The sequence below is a fragment of the Diachasmimorpha longicaudata genome, chromosome 4, assembly GCF_034640455.1.
Source record: "Diachasmimorpha longicaudata isolate KC_UGA_2023 chromosome 4, iyDiaLong2, whole genome shotgun sequence".
In the NCBI taxonomy this organism is placed as follows: Eukaryota; Metazoa; Arthropoda; class Insecta; order Hymenoptera; family Braconidae; genus Diachasmimorpha; species Diachasmimorpha longicaudata.
This window is the reverse complement of record NC_087228.1, coordinates 839959-857943: the sequence shown is the minus strand read 5'-3', so window position 1 is coordinate 857943 and position 17985 is coordinate 839959. Positions and strand designations below refer to the sequence as shown.

The 17985-nt window shown below is 37.6% G+C and overlaps 1 protein-coding gene and 1 non-coding gene across 2 annotated transcripts in view; both read right to left on the bottom strand.

Moving 5' to 3' along the window:
- The window catches only part of LOC135161894 (nuclear pore complex protein Nup88), a 96777-nt gene extending 80199 nt beyond the window's left edge, over positions 1-16578 (bottom strand). The window contains exon 1 of the mRNA XM_064119869.1: positions 16281-16578. Within this exon, the coding sequence (XP_063975939.1) occupies positions 16281-16490 (210 nt within the window). The 5' untranslated portion in view covers positions 16491-16578. The remainder of the gene's footprint in view (positions 1-16280) is intronic.
- Positions 16579-16813: 235 nt separating this feature from the next.
- Trnat-agu (transfer RNA threonine (anticodon AGU)) lies at positions 16814-16887 on the bottom strand. The gene has a single exon. It is a non-coding gene; the product is annotated as a tRNA-Thr (tRNA).
- Between the last annotated feature and the right edge of the window lie 1098 nt (positions 16888-17985).

Here is a 17985-nt window from a genome sequence, read left to right as displayed (position 1 = left end):
CATAATGTAGTCATGAAAATTTCACTCGGAAATTTATGTCCTCAATTAACTTTGCGAATTGTCAAGTGCGGGAAATACGCGTCTAACATTCGCAATTTTTTAATTTAACGCAAATGAGAAATAAAAGAAATAGGAGGTTGGGTAGTTTCCAGGAATGAACGACGACTAACCTTTGAGACATTTTACGTCACGTCAGCGTCACGTCTGGTGTTGCCTACGTAGCCATTTGGTCTGTGCAAGAGACGACACACAACGTGGGTACAAACGCTAAAATATCCTGGAAAAAAGGGGGAAAGGGGCCCAAGAGTTCGCAAACCAGTCACGATTCTCTAATTAGGGTAGCTAAATACCGCTGACGTTTTTTCCCGTTGCAATATTATCATATTTAGTATGCGTACTTAAGTAGTCGGCTTAAATAAGCCGTTGCCTTCTAGGACTGCCCAACGTACCAGTGGACACGAATCTAATAAGTCGCTGGGACCGGGACGTCATATTTATTCGGCTCATTCAGCGTTATAGTTTCTAAGATGGTATTGCCATAGTCCAGAATAATTTACAAGAGCTATTCTTGAATCATTACGGCGATTTTCAGTTTATGAATTATCACCAGATTTAGTGATGAAGTCATTCACAACTAGCACCAATTGGAAAAACGTTAATCCCTCGTCAGGAAAAGTGTATAATAAACTATAATAAAAATATATGGGAACGAATAAATTTTGTCAATTGCATTGACAGCTGAATTCATCATTGGATTAACATGGGTCACTCATTTGGAAATCTGGTGATAGCGATTATCGATTTCATGAAAGTTTTTCAGTGAATTGGCGATTTTAATCGATTTCCAATTTGTAATTACACCTATTCCATGAAAGGAAAAGAATTGGTTTAGAGATCTCTTGCCATTTCTATTTCATGACATACCACAAATGACTTGAAAATATTCTACTGTGCTTCTAGGGGAAAAAGTATTTTCTGACTCATGTGAGTCATAATCACATAAGTCAGAAAATACTTCACTCCTGTGGGGCGCCCGGTATTTTAGTTTCTTAGAGATTGAAAAGTACGTTTTGAACGTCGTTTGGCTCGATCAGATCGTACTTTTCAGTTTTTAGAGGAATAGCATAACTTCCTTTTTGGTATAATATTCTAATAAAATAATATTCATCGATGGCAATCTAAATCCTCCACAATTGATGAAATGCCGTGATTTTACTAGATTTCTAGCGATTTAAGTCTTAAATGATGCAGTGATTTTACAAATGAATGAAGTCCATCGCTTAAAAGATTTCATCATCAAAGATGAATACTTGTCTAAGTAGTTGATGAGCTTTAATGGCCACCAACAAAATATCTGCAGGATCAATATTCAAATTAAAGGATTATGATTAGTTTATTTTACGAAGGTTACAGAATTGTATAAAATCAAACACAGTAAAAATTATCTTAGGAGGATGAGAAGAATATCCTCACGCGTCCGCGGTCAGGTCACAACTTAAACTAAAACACTAAACTCATACCGCAGCTCACACCCGAAAATGCAGTGCCTTTTTCTCCGTTTTTTTATCATAAGTTTTCCTCCCTGAGTCCTTCAACAATGCAGAGTCTGTCCCATGAGTAACCCCACATGACCGGACAACACTCACCATTGTACTACAAAAAATCCTCAAAACTCGAAACATGACCATCGTAAACCTGTCATGTTCGAGGCACGCGCCTCCATTTTCTCCCATTCCTTATTTTGAACAAATACATAAATTACATTAAAATCCTTACGTCTAAACAAATCTTAACGTCCACTAGAGTCATATTCTTTCACACGTGCACAAATATCCAAAATAACAAAGAGTTCACTCATTCATTGTTCATTAATCTCACACATTCCACATATCCATGCCTGATTATTCTCCCACTACCAGGAAAGTAGGAGGTCAGAAATAAACTAATAAAGTGATGGACTAAAATCCACTATTATTTTCAAGTTGAAATGATTTTTCAAGATATTCTTCTAAAGTTATTATTTATGGCATTTTTGTAAAGTTTTTATACAGCAGACTCATACTTGATTATTTTCCCGATCACTTCCGCATTATTTAGACCAAAATCGGAGGCATTATCGTGGCGCGAGCTAAAATGAACGTGGAATTTCCTCCGCAAAATCATAGGAGAACTGGCGAATTGAACGGCATTGAAGTCTCTGTATCGAATATCTGCATTATCGGCTGAACCCCATGGGGCCCTCACCAGCCATCTAGAGCAATCTACCACACAATCTCATTCTATTTAACAAGAAGCCACACTTATTAAACATAAACAAAATGAAATGCTCTTGAAAGCTGCAAAGTTTGTCAGTAATAATTGAATGCTCGAAATAAATACGAGGAAATTAATGGATGCCAACAAGTTCTTAGCCCAACAAAGCAGTGTCATCCGGCACGTTGGAGATGAGTGAGAAAAGTTTTGACTCAGTTCAGGAGAGAAAAAGCCCGAGTGACCCGGGTTTTCTCTAGAAGAATGGGAAGACTCTTGCTAAGGAAAGAGTCAAAAGTTGTTTGTAGAATGAGGATTGGTGGGTCGGGGGTGGAAGATAACGAAGATAGGGGGGGGGGAGAGGTGAGGTGGTGGGTGGTTGGTGCTTCTACTTGAGGAAAACAAGGTGGGAGAAAAGGCCAAGCTACGAGAGGTTCTAATTTACCGAGACGTAGGGACTTTGCCACGTCTGAGACTGGAAGCTAACTGCTAATTTAAGGGTTAATTCCTTGGGAGACAAGTTGGCAGAGTTACGACGAAAATATTCATGGCATTATGCATACGCTTAGGCGAATTCCGTGGCGTACGGCTAATAAAAATTAAAAAGTCTAATTGTGAAAAGCCGTTTTCCTCAGCATTTGGGATTTTATTTTGTTGTTTGTGAGAAGTTGGGAAAATGTTTTGTCAAATTTGCCAGGACAATTTATCATTTGATTTCGTCGAGTTGTTCTTCAATTGTCAAATATCTTTTCTATGTTTGACTTTCACGATTTCTCGGAAGATATCGTGGGGCCATTGTGACGCTTGATTCCTTATCGATGGAACATCTATAATGTTTTGATCACATAATGGACCCACCCCATCAGAGACGTCGTCTGAATCCATCGGACCATGTTATTGGGTTGATAGATTGATGGAATTGGCAAAGCTTCTTCTTCCCTATCTATCAAAAACTCCCCCAAACAACATATTTCCGATGAGCCTTAACGTCATATCCTATCGAATCAATAATATTTGATTTTCTCATTCCATATATCACGTTCCAAATACTACTTCAACTGGCGAAGAATGTTTTTCAATAGAACGAAACCGACTGCCGGACTCCACACACGGACGTCATGGCTAAATATAAATACGAAGAAAAACAAAAAACAATTAAGGAAATCAGGTAATCTGCAAAGGTGAAGGGGGACATTCATTTGTCAAATCACTGCGTAACTTAAGACTGAAATCGCGTAAAATCGTATACTCGAAAACTATTGAATCCTATTAGAATATTCGACCAAAAAAGGAGTTATTTTATTCTTCTAAGGATTAAAAAGCGCAATCTAATTGTACTTTTCAGTCTTTCAAATACCAAAATATTGTGCGCCACACGGAAGTGAAGTATTTTCTGACTCATGTGAGTGATGAATACATGATACTTTTGCCCCTACAAGTAAAATTGAATGAATTCCCTTCCCTTCTCGAAATAGATGCAATTACAAATTTGAACTCAATTGAAATAGTGAAATCATCTCCAAATCCACTTCAATTTCTCAATTCGTACATTGAAATACAAAAACAACTGATTGTCCAAGAGCACTTCCTCCATCAAACTCGCCGTTATCTTTAATCACTCGTCCCCAATCCTCCTCATCGTCCTACGTCATGAAAGATGCCATAGACCACACGTTCGTTAAAAAAAACGAGAACAGTGGCCATCGCCTCAAAAGAGGACCAGAGATACCTCTCCCTTGTCCTCGCTTGCAAAGTACACACGCCAGGCTTGTAAAAATAAAAGAAATTTATTTGCGTAATTCGAGAGAGCAGTCACAGAGAAAGAAAGAGTGCTACCTTTGGCCGTATGTTTTTCTCACTCTGTTCTTTTATTCTGTGAGTGCCGGGCAATCATTCCCATGCGCAAAAGTATGACTGCGACATTCCCTCTCCACCTCTTTACTGTCATCCCCTTGGCCTCATACCAGAGACGAGTTATGTATACACAGTACCAGGGTAGAGTGGCAATATAGTTTCCCTAATGGCACTTAAAAAAATCTTAAAAAGACGATATTAAGGATGTGACTACGGAGGAAGGAACACCGAGGGTGTTCTTCGAGTCTTCACGGGGATGAAAGGGCGGGATTCTCCGACTTGGTCACCTCTTCCTATCTCACCCCTTCCATCCCCTGGTTAATCGCCCTAAGACAACCGGATAAATGAGCGAACAGTATTCAAGGACTTCCACAGGTACTTCTTGGTCTCGAAAAAAAAGACAAGCAAAGAAGGAACACCGAGGGTCTTCTTCGAGTGTTCATAGCGATGAAAGGGCGGGATTCGCCGACTTTGGTCACCTCTTCCTACCCTCACTCCCCTCATCCCCTGGTTAATCGTCCTAAGACAACCGAAGAAATGAGCGAACAGTATTCAAGGACTTGCACTCCTACCTCTTGGGCTCGAAAAAAAAAGACAAGCAAAGAGCTTCCAAGCTGAAGAAATAAGAGAATGAGGAATTGGAGGTGCGAGTCCAAGGGCGTCAGATAGAATTTAAAGAAGTTCCGAGCGATGTAGAGCATGAGGGGTGAGAAAAAAAAACGGAGAAATTACAGATGAGCCCTGAACGAAATGGGGCTGGAGTTTATAAGGGTCTTTTCCCCCGTACCCTGCAGTTTTCTCCTCTCATCTTCATTGAGCTTGTCCTTTTTTACCCTACCCTTCACCCTAAGTCACTGGCAATCGACGACAGATACCTGTCTCTCTCTCTCCCTCTCCCGTTGAAGTGAGTTGAGGAATTATGGCACCGTGAGCACTGAATGCTAAGTATCAATCAGCTTCGAAAAATGAGGGGCTTTCCAACCGTGAAAAATACACGGTAATTACGGCCTCAAGCCCTCGGTAAAAATTCCCTTCCAAATACACGTATTACTGTGCAAAAAAATGGTAGCATGCCAGATTCTCCTCACACCATTTGGTGCGAAGAGGAAGCTCGAGAGGACCTTTTAAATCTTGATAGAGATGTTAAATTTCGCGAGTTTAATTGAAAAAAAAAAGAAGAAAAATTTGAACAGGGTTGGGGGATGATGGCAACCCCTGTTGCTTGAGAGGGAACACTGACGAGAGAAATATTCGGGTGAATTACATGACAACGTTAATTATGACAAAAAAAAGATATAATAGGACATTTTATCCATGGATTTGCCACCTGCGATTTTTTCCGCACTTCTCTGTATCCCAAATTATTCGAGGATAAAGTAAACCAGCGAGTTCTCTTTATTTGCTCAGTATTAACGAGAATAGGAAGAAAATAAGGTGGGTAAAAGGGGTTGAACCTTAATTCGGTGTATCTCATCCAAGTACATATTTTTTTTCTACTACGTAAGGGTACAGTTACACATACATTGCAGCCAGAGGGGTAATTACAAAAATTCAAATTAACTCGAATGGAGAAAAGGGGAGAAAACTATGAGAGAGGAGTACGTGGGAGCCAGTAGAAAAACTCGTTTTTAAGGATTCTGAGTCTTTTATAAGGCGGCCAAGCTCCCACAGTCCTATAGCTGTTATACTTTGTTGGTTATGCCTACCTTACTTATGGATATTCAGAACACAAATCAACGCGTGGACTCAGAGCACGGAGGGGGTTATTTCGAAGCCAGAGAAAAGTGTATACACTCGGATATTTACCTACTCGAGATTTTAATTATACACGAGTCTGCGGATAAAAATAATACTCTGCACCTATCCTAATTAACGTCGCTACGAGAAGCGGTGAACGCTTTTTTCCCAACTTCTACTGCTCCTGCGTAAGACTCGTGGAGACGGAAGGAATTCATTTATAAGCATCGGGGACCTCCGGGGCATTTCAAAATCTTCCACCGGATTCCGTCCATTCATATGGTAGCTTCTTCATCTTCGTATTCAATGTGGAGGAGGGGGGATAGGTATTTTGTCAAAATCATGGCGCTTCTGATGAGCGTTGACGAAGGGCGAGGGGCCAGATTTGGAAATTTTCTTCTTCATCTTGGAAGTTTTTCAGCGATTTCGCGATTTTAATTTTTTTATTGCACAATTTTTATTTCATGACGTACCACAGATTAATTAAAAATAGTCTATTATGAAGGACTATTCACTCCCCAATGACGTGACACCATGACTCGACTTTGAAGTCGACTTCAGATGAATTCAGTCATGATTGCGGTAATTGAAAAGGATGTGCTTTCAGTGACTTCAAGCTACAGATCCAATGACCTCATTTGATTTCAATGTTGTAGTCAACGGTTGCAATTAAAAAGATCTCAGTGAAATTATAAGAAATATAATTCGACAGAACAATGACAATTATCGCTATTAAACTCTTTATTGCTAAATTGACAAGTTATCACAAACATAATCTATATATATATATCTGACGCAATGCCTAAGGCTCCTCGATTTTGCGACGTTTAGACGAATGAGTCAATTCTCGGGAAAATGTTGGTAAAGAGCAGTTTTTCTTCGGTTCCATTAAGGGCGTTTGATATATGTATCAGGGATATTTGATTCTACTAACTGAAAGCGATTTCAGTGCCTTCAATTGATTTCAAAATCGATTTTGTAGATTGAAATCAACTGATTTCCACGTAGCGTATCCTCCCTTTTATTGGATATGCTATGAACCGATAAAGGACCTTTCAATAAGGTTAACAATCCTGACTGATGTAGTAATCCTACATGTGTGTACATTAGCTTTGGAAAATGAAACATGTATGCAAATTGAACTAAATTTTCGCAGAAATGCTTGAATAAATAAAAATCATCTTGTCAAATGTTGCGAGCTTCTTCATCTTCGTATTTGACTTATAGAATGTTGAAAATGTATTTCGTGAAAATCATGAATCTTCAGATCTGTTTTGCTTAAGAAAGCACCCAAGAGTTGGAATAAACGGAAATTACTGGGACCATCTTGTAATTATACGGCTAATAGGAACGTAATTTAGTGTCTCGAACTCAGAGTTACCACCAACGTTAGTAAAAGGAGATAGTAGAGGTGGAGGGAAGAAGGGGAGAGGCGAGTGGAAACGTTTGCGCAGCAGCCATCGCCAAGGGAAAATTAAAATAATAAACGGCATCGTTAGGATTCATCATCTGATTTTAATTTCCATTTCGAAATGATTGCGCATTATCTCTCCATGTTGGATGGAGGAGAGAGAGTGGAGGGGTTGGCACGAAGAGAGGTAGTCGGTAAATGTTTTGGTGGATCCAGAACTGCCAAGGGGCAGTCTTGGTAATTCTGTTCAGTGGATTTTATGAATTTTTTATTATGAGTAATCAGGGCCAATTGACTTGCTAAAATACCAAGTTGGAAAAGTTTAATCATAATTTCAATAACCAATCAAATTAGTGGGGATGAATAATTTCAGGATTTTCGAAAGCAGTCTCATCAGCTCCATTTATTATTTCACTGGAGTTGAGAAATTTAAATGCATGAAAAACAGTGCAAGCGATATTTCTTGAATTGGCGAAAAACTTGAAAATATTCAAATGACGCAATAATTTTTTTTTTTCGCAGCAATTATTTCCCATTCGAATATTCTATTATTCAGTCAAAATAAAATAAACTAATGTGCGTCAGGATACTCAAGGTTTTCGTACTTGTTTCAAGAATTTATCTATCGGTATTTCAAATATACTCCTTATAAAATTTTACCAAGGACCGTTGATTCAGAAATTTGGTGACACAGCGATTGCCGATTTTATGGAAGATTCCCAGTGATTTCGCGATTTCAATTGATTTCAAATTTGTGATTGCATCTATTCCATGGCAGGTAAGAAATTAATTTTGACATCTCATGCAATTTTTATTTCATGATATGCCACAGATGAGTTGAAAATAGTAGGTTGTGCTTCTAGGGGAAAAAAGTATTTTCTGACTTAAATGAGTGATAATCACATAAGTCAAAAAATACTTTACTCTTGTGTGGCACACGATATTTTAGCCTTTTAGGGAATAAAAAGTGCAATTGGAACTTCGCTTCGTTTGATTAGATCGCTCTTTTCAGTCCTTAGAGGAATGAAATAACTTCCTTTTAGGTATAATTCGATTGCACGATTTCATGTGATCTCATCGTTGCAAGTGATAGCAATTTCTAGCGATTTCAGTCTGAACACATTCCGTGCCATGTGGAGCGTATACGACCCCCACTGTACTTTCCGTTCAGGCCACGACTTTTTTTAAACCTCTAAAGTGTGGGTAGTGTGGGTCGTATACGCCCCACGCGGCCTGAATGGAAACTCTTCGAAAATTGCCGTGGCACGGAACGTGTTAAGTGACGCAGTGATTTCATAAATAAATGGCCCCTCGAAATTTCACGTCACTTTCAATCACTTGAAGTAATTCTTAAAGTCATATGAAATCATTTGAAATACTCTGTGAGATTGCTTTTCCTTGGAACTTTCTTATTTACGGATTCCTTAGAGACTGAATTTTATACAACTTGATAGGAGATGCTCATCACGCGGTTTAAGGGGTTATTATTAATAAGTTATTAATAAGTCATATATCTTAAAACCAAAAGTCTTTTGTCAAGTTTTTCTTATTGAGTTGTCAATTGTAATTTGAGCTCGGTCTTAAACCGTTTGAGTGGTAAACTCTTTCCAGAGACAGTTTACTTTTCTCCGACAAAAACTCAGGTATTTTCTATCTCTCTGTTAAGGGGTTATTCTCATGTGAGCACTTCAAAAAATCGATTTTTTTTTTTTGATATTTTGACAGTAAAACCTATTGAAAACATGCTGTGAAAAATTCAGACCGAAATTCATAGTATTTGATAAGTTACAGCTCATAGTCGCCGACGTGTCGTAAGCGATTGTCTACCAGGCTTTCAACTTTAAACGCGTTTTTCTCGAATCATCATTTTCTGAAACGGTCAAGGTCCTACAAGAAAAAGTATTCAACCGATTGCTTTAAAATTTACATATGTTCTTCTACTCATTTATAGTTATCGTCCCTACCACAATTGTTTATTTTCGACAATATCTTCATATTTTTTTTAAACGATTTGTAACGAAAAAGAAGGAGATTTTCGTGATTTTTTTTTTGAAGTTCGATATTTTTTTTTGTTTTTTAATGAAATTGATTATATTTGGTAGGGACGATAGCCACAGATCTACTGAATAATAATCCATTCGATTTTTTTATTTCAAACAACATGAACAGCCGCTATCACCTTGACCAGTGAACTACCTTTTTTTGTTGGGGACTACTTTGACTTAAAAAAAATATATGTTAAAAATGTAAAAAACGGAAAAAAAAAATTTTTTCGTATATTTCAAAATACAAATAAGAATATATTGAAAAATCAACATGATTGAAGTTTGTTGTCGCATAAAAAAAAAATTCCGAAAAAGTGGTAAAATATAGGCGTTCACATGAGAATAACCCCTTAAGTCTGCTCAGTTGTCCTTAGGCAATTGCACTGATTAGTAAATTCTAAAAATTGAACTCCGTTGAAATCAATTCAAAATAGTAGAAATCATTTGAAATTAGCTGAAGATGGTATGAAATCACTTGACATCCCAGTGAAATCACTCTGAAATAAATTAAAATTGGAAATCATTGTGTCGTGATATTTGAAATAGTACTCGAGAACGAAAGAAAACTCGCCGAGGTGTCCCCTAGCCTCAAAGTCACTCATAAAAACAATCCATTGTTACTTCACCATCAATGACATCAGCCTGAACGCATCTCTCAGAATGAAAATATAATAGCTTCCTGATGTTGGTTCCCGGGAGTTATAATGCGCTGTTTCTAACACGCTAGTAAGATGATATAAATCCCCCACTATACCACCCTAAAAGCGGCATCTTGGTTGGTCGTTGGCTGCGATGCCCAGACCGATAAATAATCCAGTAGACAATGGACACTGTCCAAAACACGGTAGATCTTACGCCTTTAACTTACCAAGTCTCAACCCTTGGCCGCAGCCTTTCTCACAACCCACCACCAGCCTCTTACTTCAGCGTCCTCCTTATCCTCCCTCCCCCCCCCCTCCCAACATCTTTACTACCCCTCCAATTCAGCCCTGGAATTATAATGTTTGTTTCTAACAAATTACCATGATAATACCCATAGGGGTAACCAAGATCTCGGGCAAGGGTTGGACGTCTTTTGGATAACATGTAGACTTAAATAATACAAGCAGAACGATGAGAGGAAGACAATTGTCTTGCTAAGTTGTCATGTTAATTACCCAATTACTACTCAGTTTAATGGTGTGTTTTAGGGGCTCATCATAATTTTCGGTTAGCCACAAAAGGAGTCAAAAAGTGATGAAGATGCTCGAAGAAGGTGTCATCCCACTGGAATGTTCCACCACTCTGGGATGCCACCTTTCTGTCTGGAGGATGATTCTTTCCGCCCTCGCGGGGGAAAATTATTAGACATCCAACCACGACGTCTCGCCTTTCTAGCGACGTTATTAAACTTAGTTATGAATGGCCATTAAAACTGTAAAGGAAATGCATTAGCCCCGTCGAGATGAGGCCAACACTAATACCTATACACTTTGGGTAACCGCCGTTCTTCTGGAAATTTCCTCAAGCCGTCCTGAAGTCTGACCATTCCTCATTATCTTTATGTGTATCAATGGATTTATCAAGACATCTAATTCAAAACTAAATGTGATGACAAAAATTTGCTCTCCAAATACTTCTGAAATTCTTCATTTATTGTTACCTTATCTACCTCCATTTTCCCAAGATACAACCAAGAAATTAATGAGAATAGTGGTAACAAGAGCGTTACGAACCCGCTGTGTTCGCCAAGATCTAGCTGCGGTGATTAGTGGAAAATTATCGTTAGTACCTCAGGACTGTACGAAGATTGGTCCATTGTTTAGTGGTCGCATTTCGTATTTTACCGTCTAGATTTCATTCTAACATCTCCATACAAAGCAAATGCAGCCCAAATGTTCTCTCTTCCCCTGTTTATTAACTTGCCAAGAATAGTGGAATTAACCGGTGCTCTGTTTCACAACCAAACGTCCAGATTAATTTGGAGATTTTCAACAAGAAAGGGATTTTTCCGTGAGGTGACCAGTATCCACATTCCTTGTCATTTCTTTTATTTCCTCCTCTTCTCTTGTCTGAACCGTAGTAGAAAGTACATTCACTCATCGGACAAGTGAGAAGAGAGCCACCGTGAAATTACTTTTTAATTATCGTCTAGCGGACGTACCTCATTACGCGATATTATCTCCGGGAAAAGCTCATATTCCCCACACCCTTTCCGTTTTGCGTAGAGAAACGCTTTTTTTACGGAGCAACTGCAGAAGGGTTCAAGAGGAATTTCCTATTTCGTACTTGTGATGTAGACTCGAGTCCTCCGACTCCCTTCATGAGTTACAGATTCTCACTTTCGGGGAGTTTTTTAATTTAGATAAGGCAACCTATGGACAATTATAAATGAACAGCCCAGGGAATTAAAAAATGTACTTTAGTGACGCACGTTTCAATTACTACCTTTCTTCATGTTTTTTCCTCTCGAGTCCTTTACGATTATTGAAAAGAATTTCAACAAATATTGTAAATTTGGCAAATTCATTCCCAATAAAATGGAATTTTTTTTTTTTATGGCCATAACATCAATAACTTTTACTTTTCAGATACGTTGAAGATATCGGTTCGAGATATCGATGAAACGATCGGCCAACTTTAATTTTGTTGGTTCAAAGAAAAATTTTTTGACAACTTGTCTTTTCATCTCAGAGGGTATCGTATAGTAGTAGCCCACTACTCCCAAAACCTTCAATTGTTCTTCTGTTTAATTTTGAAGAATGAAATTCACACGATAACCGCAACGAAAGATTTATTCTGCCGATAATAAACAGTAAATTCTCGAATTAAAGAAGTTATTCCATTTGCGCCGTCCAAAGGGGTGTGAATGCACCTCTCGTATTATCTATCTCACAAGGGAAAAGGAAGGGGTGTCATAACGCTTTGGAGTGTGCCAAAAAGTGTAGAACTGAGGGGAAAAGCGGGAGGAGAAACTGAAATGATTTGACTGGTCGAAAAGAGGTAGTAGAATGGCAAAGGTACATGCAGGATGAAAAAGAGAAGAGGGATGAGGGTGGCGAATGGAGGGCGGTTGGAAGGATGGAGTGAGGGCGTTTAGACGTTCGTTCCGCTGGTAACAAAGATAACTCTATGCAATAAAAATGATTCAAAGTTTCCCGCGGCGGATGCCGGTTCCGATGGCGGAGCGGCTGACAATGGCGCGTCTTTGTCTCCACTCTCTCTCCCCCCCCCTCCCCCTACCGCTTTCCGTCGACACCCGCACCCCCTTTAGCTACCTCCTCCACCTCCTACCCCCTCAAACCTCACTACCCCACAGCGAAAATCCCTCCCCCTTTCTGTGCTGTGGCCACGACACCTATCTTCCGGTTTAAAGTCCTGGCCGCAACGCCGTCGCTAGAGGAACACCAACCGCTAACTTTTATTATTTACGACTGATATTTCAGTTGACTCGCGGGTATTAATGCCGTTGCCGGAAGTCGTATTATCACTCTTCATCCCTCCCTTCATCTACCCCCTGCGTTCATCCACCCACTGCCACCCACATTTCTGTAACTCCCGAGGGACGTTCATTCTCTTTGATAGACTCTTTAAGTTGGAAAAACTTTTTACCCCACCAAAAAGGGCTATTTTTGTTTCATTCGAGTGGATGAGAACAAGAAATGAAAAGTCGAGGTCTTATCGAATCAACGGTCGAGTGAAGATCCTCCAAGTTAGCCTCCGCGTTCTCTTGCATTCAGCCGGAATTACAATTAATACCTCTTTGAGTAGGGAATCGCTGAATCTGTGTGTTATTACAATGATTACAGGATGGCATCAAGAATATGAGAGACGCATTTTTGGAAATTTTCATATTTCTGCGACACCAATTGCCCGCAGAGAAAATTATGGGTATTTTTATATTGTGATTGCGATAAAGATTATTATGCTCTTTCTACCATTTCGAGAGAGAAACGCCAGAGCAATCCCTGAGAGCAATTACTTTGCCGCAATATGTTCCATAACGGAGTCCAACGTGAATAATAATGGGATCTATTCAGCGCTCATTGTTAACCACTCACAATGAGTTAACGAAAAATTACTATGCCGTCGAAGGGCTACTCACTCCCAAAATGAGAAATGCAATCAATTGGATCATCTGATTTCAGTATCTTCAATTGATTTTAAATCGATTTTAAATTGATTTCATCATCGAGTGGCACTATGACTTCAAAAAGTGGATAGCTGCATGTTCTAAAACAGTCAAAGTATCATGATTGAAGCCCAACAATTAGTCGAGACTGAGGCCACAAGAGAAAAACATTATTAATAAAATAAATCCTTCCCTCAACTAAATGCATATTTGACCAAAATATTTTTTTTCTCAATTATGTTCCAGATAATCATCGATCACAGTCTCACCACACTTGTCTTCATAAATAAATATAGTTTTCCAAACTCTCATTTCCAGGTAAAAACGGCAAATTTTCCTCTCCATTTATTTGGATGAAGAGAAAAAATGAAAATTTGAAGTTCTTATCGAATCAACGGTCGACTGACGATTCCCAAAGTTGCCTTCACAACTCTACATCTTTCTGAATAACCACTAGCTATATGAGTGTGCACCTACGTGAGAATGGGGGGTATCCTGCTCACTCCCCCAGCCAGTTGGGTGGATATAGGGTTCAGATCTAGGGAAGGGTCTGAATTTGCATTTTATTCGCAGTGCTCCATGAACACTCCCAAACCTCTCTTTTCCAACTGAGGAAGGAGGGAGTGGGTACCTTCATATGAAGGGAGGACATTTATTTTAATTAAATTACTCCGGAGCGTCGAACAACCCATTTCCTATAAATTATCCCCTTACCGCTCTTTTACTCAGCAATGGTCGTCCGAGGCATTAATGTACTCGCTGATCCCCATACCAACTCGCTTGGACCCATTGAAATGAAATAAAAGCACTGGTGAGCACAGTGTATGGTTTAGTTACTCGAACGAACGAATACTGACCCAACGAAAACGTTTTCACGTTTCAGGGTTTCAGCATTCTCAGAGCTATTACAATATTCCCTCTTTTCGACGATATTATATCAATGCCTCGACGGTAAACAATTTTCATGATTTCCTTATGACTTCTCAATGAAGGCTTGGTAAACATTCTACTTTATGTTTTCAAATTTTTGTGGCGAGAGTAACTACCATCCTTTTTATACCGAAAAAAACGACGATCTCTCAAATTTAAATGATTTTGATCGTTCACTTGTCATATTCCTGATATTTCAAATTTTTCTCCCGTAATAGATAATTAAATAGATAAATTGCCTATCTTATTTTCTCAAATTAAATTAAACTTCTTTTAATTTTAAAAGATCAATAGAACGCCATCTTTTTAGACAATAATTTTTATCGAGACCTCTTTAATAGAAATCTCTTGGCTTAAGTTAGCTTAAAAAAAAAATAGAAAAACTTTAGGTGAGGAATTTCTAAAACAAAATCTCAATAGAAATATTGAAAAATGAATGAAATTCAATAGTCGCTTAATTAATTTTCAAAAAATTGTTATATCATTATCTTTGGCTTGAGTGATGATTACTTTAGTGATGTTAAAGGAAAATTGGCTTCAAAGTAAACATTGCCTTAATTAATTTAAGAAAACATGACATTCCATTTATCTATGTCATTATCTATTACCGAAGAAAACTTTAAAAAAACCATAAATATCAAGAAGCAGCAATAAAAATTGTTTAACCTTAACGAATCGTGACTTTTCCAACATCAAAATGTTGGCAAAAATCTGAATATGATTCAATTCGGTACCATTCCGAATGAATAATTTTAAAAGTGAAAGAATTATTATCCAATGAATATTTATATATGAAGCATAAAGGATGATTGTTTTTCAATTATTTCATTTCTTGACAAAATACGTTTAAAACGATAGTTGAGTAAACCTACTAAATGAAATCGCTAAGTTAAAAAAATATTTTCTCTGTCGCACAGAGAAATATAACATATCAGCAAAAATTTGAATATTTTCGATAACAGCACTTTCATAGGATTTATCACTTTCAACTCAAAAGGTCACGAAAAATAGTAGAGTTAATTCATCGGTTTACAATGTGTGAGTAAAAAAAGCAATAAATATTCAGAACAATAATTTTTTTGATCGCAATAAAATATGATGCAAAAGCTTCACTTACTTACAACAGCAACAAAATAAAACTGAAAAAATATTATCGAAGAAAAATAGACGAGTCTCTCACATGAATGGGTACTCGAGGATAATATTTTTTTCCCTTGGATTTCAAATTTTCAATAAAGAAAAAAAATTATTTTGTACAACAAAAGTCATGAAATAAAACAATTTTTTTCGGGAAATTCATCCAGAAAGATAGTAGAATAAAGCTATTGATCCAAAATGTTTCAGTGTAAAATAAAACAAAAGATTGATTGATCCATTTTCTCAATCACAGTAAAAACACTGATATGTAAGTTTGGATACATATCATTAAAAAAAAAAGACAAAGAAATACACTTTTAAATAAACTAATACTTCTCTCACGTGGACGAATATGGCAAAAATATTTTTTTCGACCGGTGTATTTTCAATTTTGAATAAAGAGCAAAATTTTTGTCTCACAAATCCCATTAATTCCAGTGTTTTCCAGTTTTCAATTAAATGATTAAAGAAAATAGCTGAGTGAATTCAGTATTTAAAGACGATTAAATGAAAAAATAAATACTTGGAAGAATGATTTTTTTGGTGACAGTAAAATATGACAAATCACTTGAGGAGTGATTCCAAGGCATCATCGGTATTGACGAAAGAATTTCCCGCGTAATGATAGCCCCATGTGCAACACAGTCACGTCAAGTTGTTGAGGTTATGTTTGGGGGTTAAACACAGTGAGCATACCCCAAACCCCAAAGGAAGTACTTCACGCAACGTGAATACTGTTGATCTAACCTCCACATGTCATCATCTGTTACATACAAATATTTACTCTAATAAATTATGTACTCACTTGAAATGGAACTGCTTCACCGGTTTTTCCTCGAGTAGCGGCGACATTGAGGGTAAAAACACAACACTTGTCTGGATTCCAAACGTACAGAATATCGTCACGAATTTCAAGAATATTCATCGTCTCCTTTTCACTTTTGGGTAATCCATCTTTCAGTTCTTTGAATAACGGATTGTCATTCAGCCTCAGGGGATCAGTAACCGAACACATTGTTAAAAAATTATCGTACCGTTGCTGTATCAAAAACAGATGAAGACAAGGGAACACTCGGAAAAACAGTTCGTAGCAACAAAGCGCGCGGTCGGTACGAGTTGTTCGGCGATGCTGTCAATACCGACGGGATGAGAACCTCCCCATCACTGGTGTATCTCCAAAGGTACCAATGGGGTAGGAATCTGCATTATCACAACGTATTTTACAGCGAATGAAATGGAATTATTTAATGATTTTTCAGTTTCTTTAAGGAAATAGCTATTTATTGTGGAAAATTCAGGAAAAAAAAATACTGAATCCTTTTTTGAGGATTTCAAGTGAGGCTCCGGAGGGATTCGAACCCTCGATCTCCTGTTTACTAGACAGGCGCTTTAACCAACTAAGCCACGGCGCCTTATTGAGAATCCAGCAAATTATAACTGGTTTTGAGATACAGCAATTATTGATGAATTGTAAATAATTTATTGAGAGGTGTCGAAGGACGATTTGGCTAACTGGGAAATTAATTTTTTTGTTATATTAGTAGTGAAGTGATAATCTCAGACTAGGCATATTTGACTATTGATTACTTCTCAATGAATATTTTGGAGTCCAGGGAAACTATGACAAATTTTATCAGAACCTTTTTCTTAGACTCAGTCAAGTGCTACAACAAATATAATTATCAAAATTCTAGTTTCGTCGATAGATTCCAGATAATTGCTCAAAAACTATTTTTAGTTTTAAGTTAACAAAGTTTTACAAACCGATTGGTTTTTTCTGCTACAAAAAAAAACATTTTTTTTTTTTAAACAATATACATAAATTGCATCTTTACTTTTTCACATAGTCTTCAATATTGTTAAATATCTAATTTACATGATGGGAGAAACCAGTCAAATAACAAAATAATCTTTATCTTTAAAGCTTTCAGAAAATGGCAAATGTCATAAGGTGGAATTCACTTTGCAGCCCATTAATATGTCTCATTTAAGACTGAAATCGATAGAAATTTACTCAAATCACGGAGTTTTATCGATTTCGGGCGATTTAGACTGCTAACACTGGCATCGACGACATCGTATGAAGTCCTGTAGTCGGAAACTAACGAATCCTATTCCACTATTATATTATACGAAAAAGGAAGTTATTTTATTCCTCTAAGGATTGAAAAGTGCGATCTAATCGAGCAGAGCAACGTTCGCATCACACTTTTTAGTTCCTAAAACACTAAAATATCGTATGTCAGTCGGACGTAAAGTATTTACTGACTCATGTGATTATCATTCATACGAGTCAGAACATATTTTCTTCATTAGAAGTACAATATACTATTGTCAACTCATCTGTCTTATGTCATGAAATAAAAAGTGCAAGAGATCTCTAAATGAATTTCTTCCCTTTCGCGAAATAGGCGCCATCACAAATTTGAAATCAATTGAAATCGTGAGATCCCCTGAAAAACTTGCATGAAACCGCACAAAAGTAGCGATGCTCGGCATCTCTGTATCAC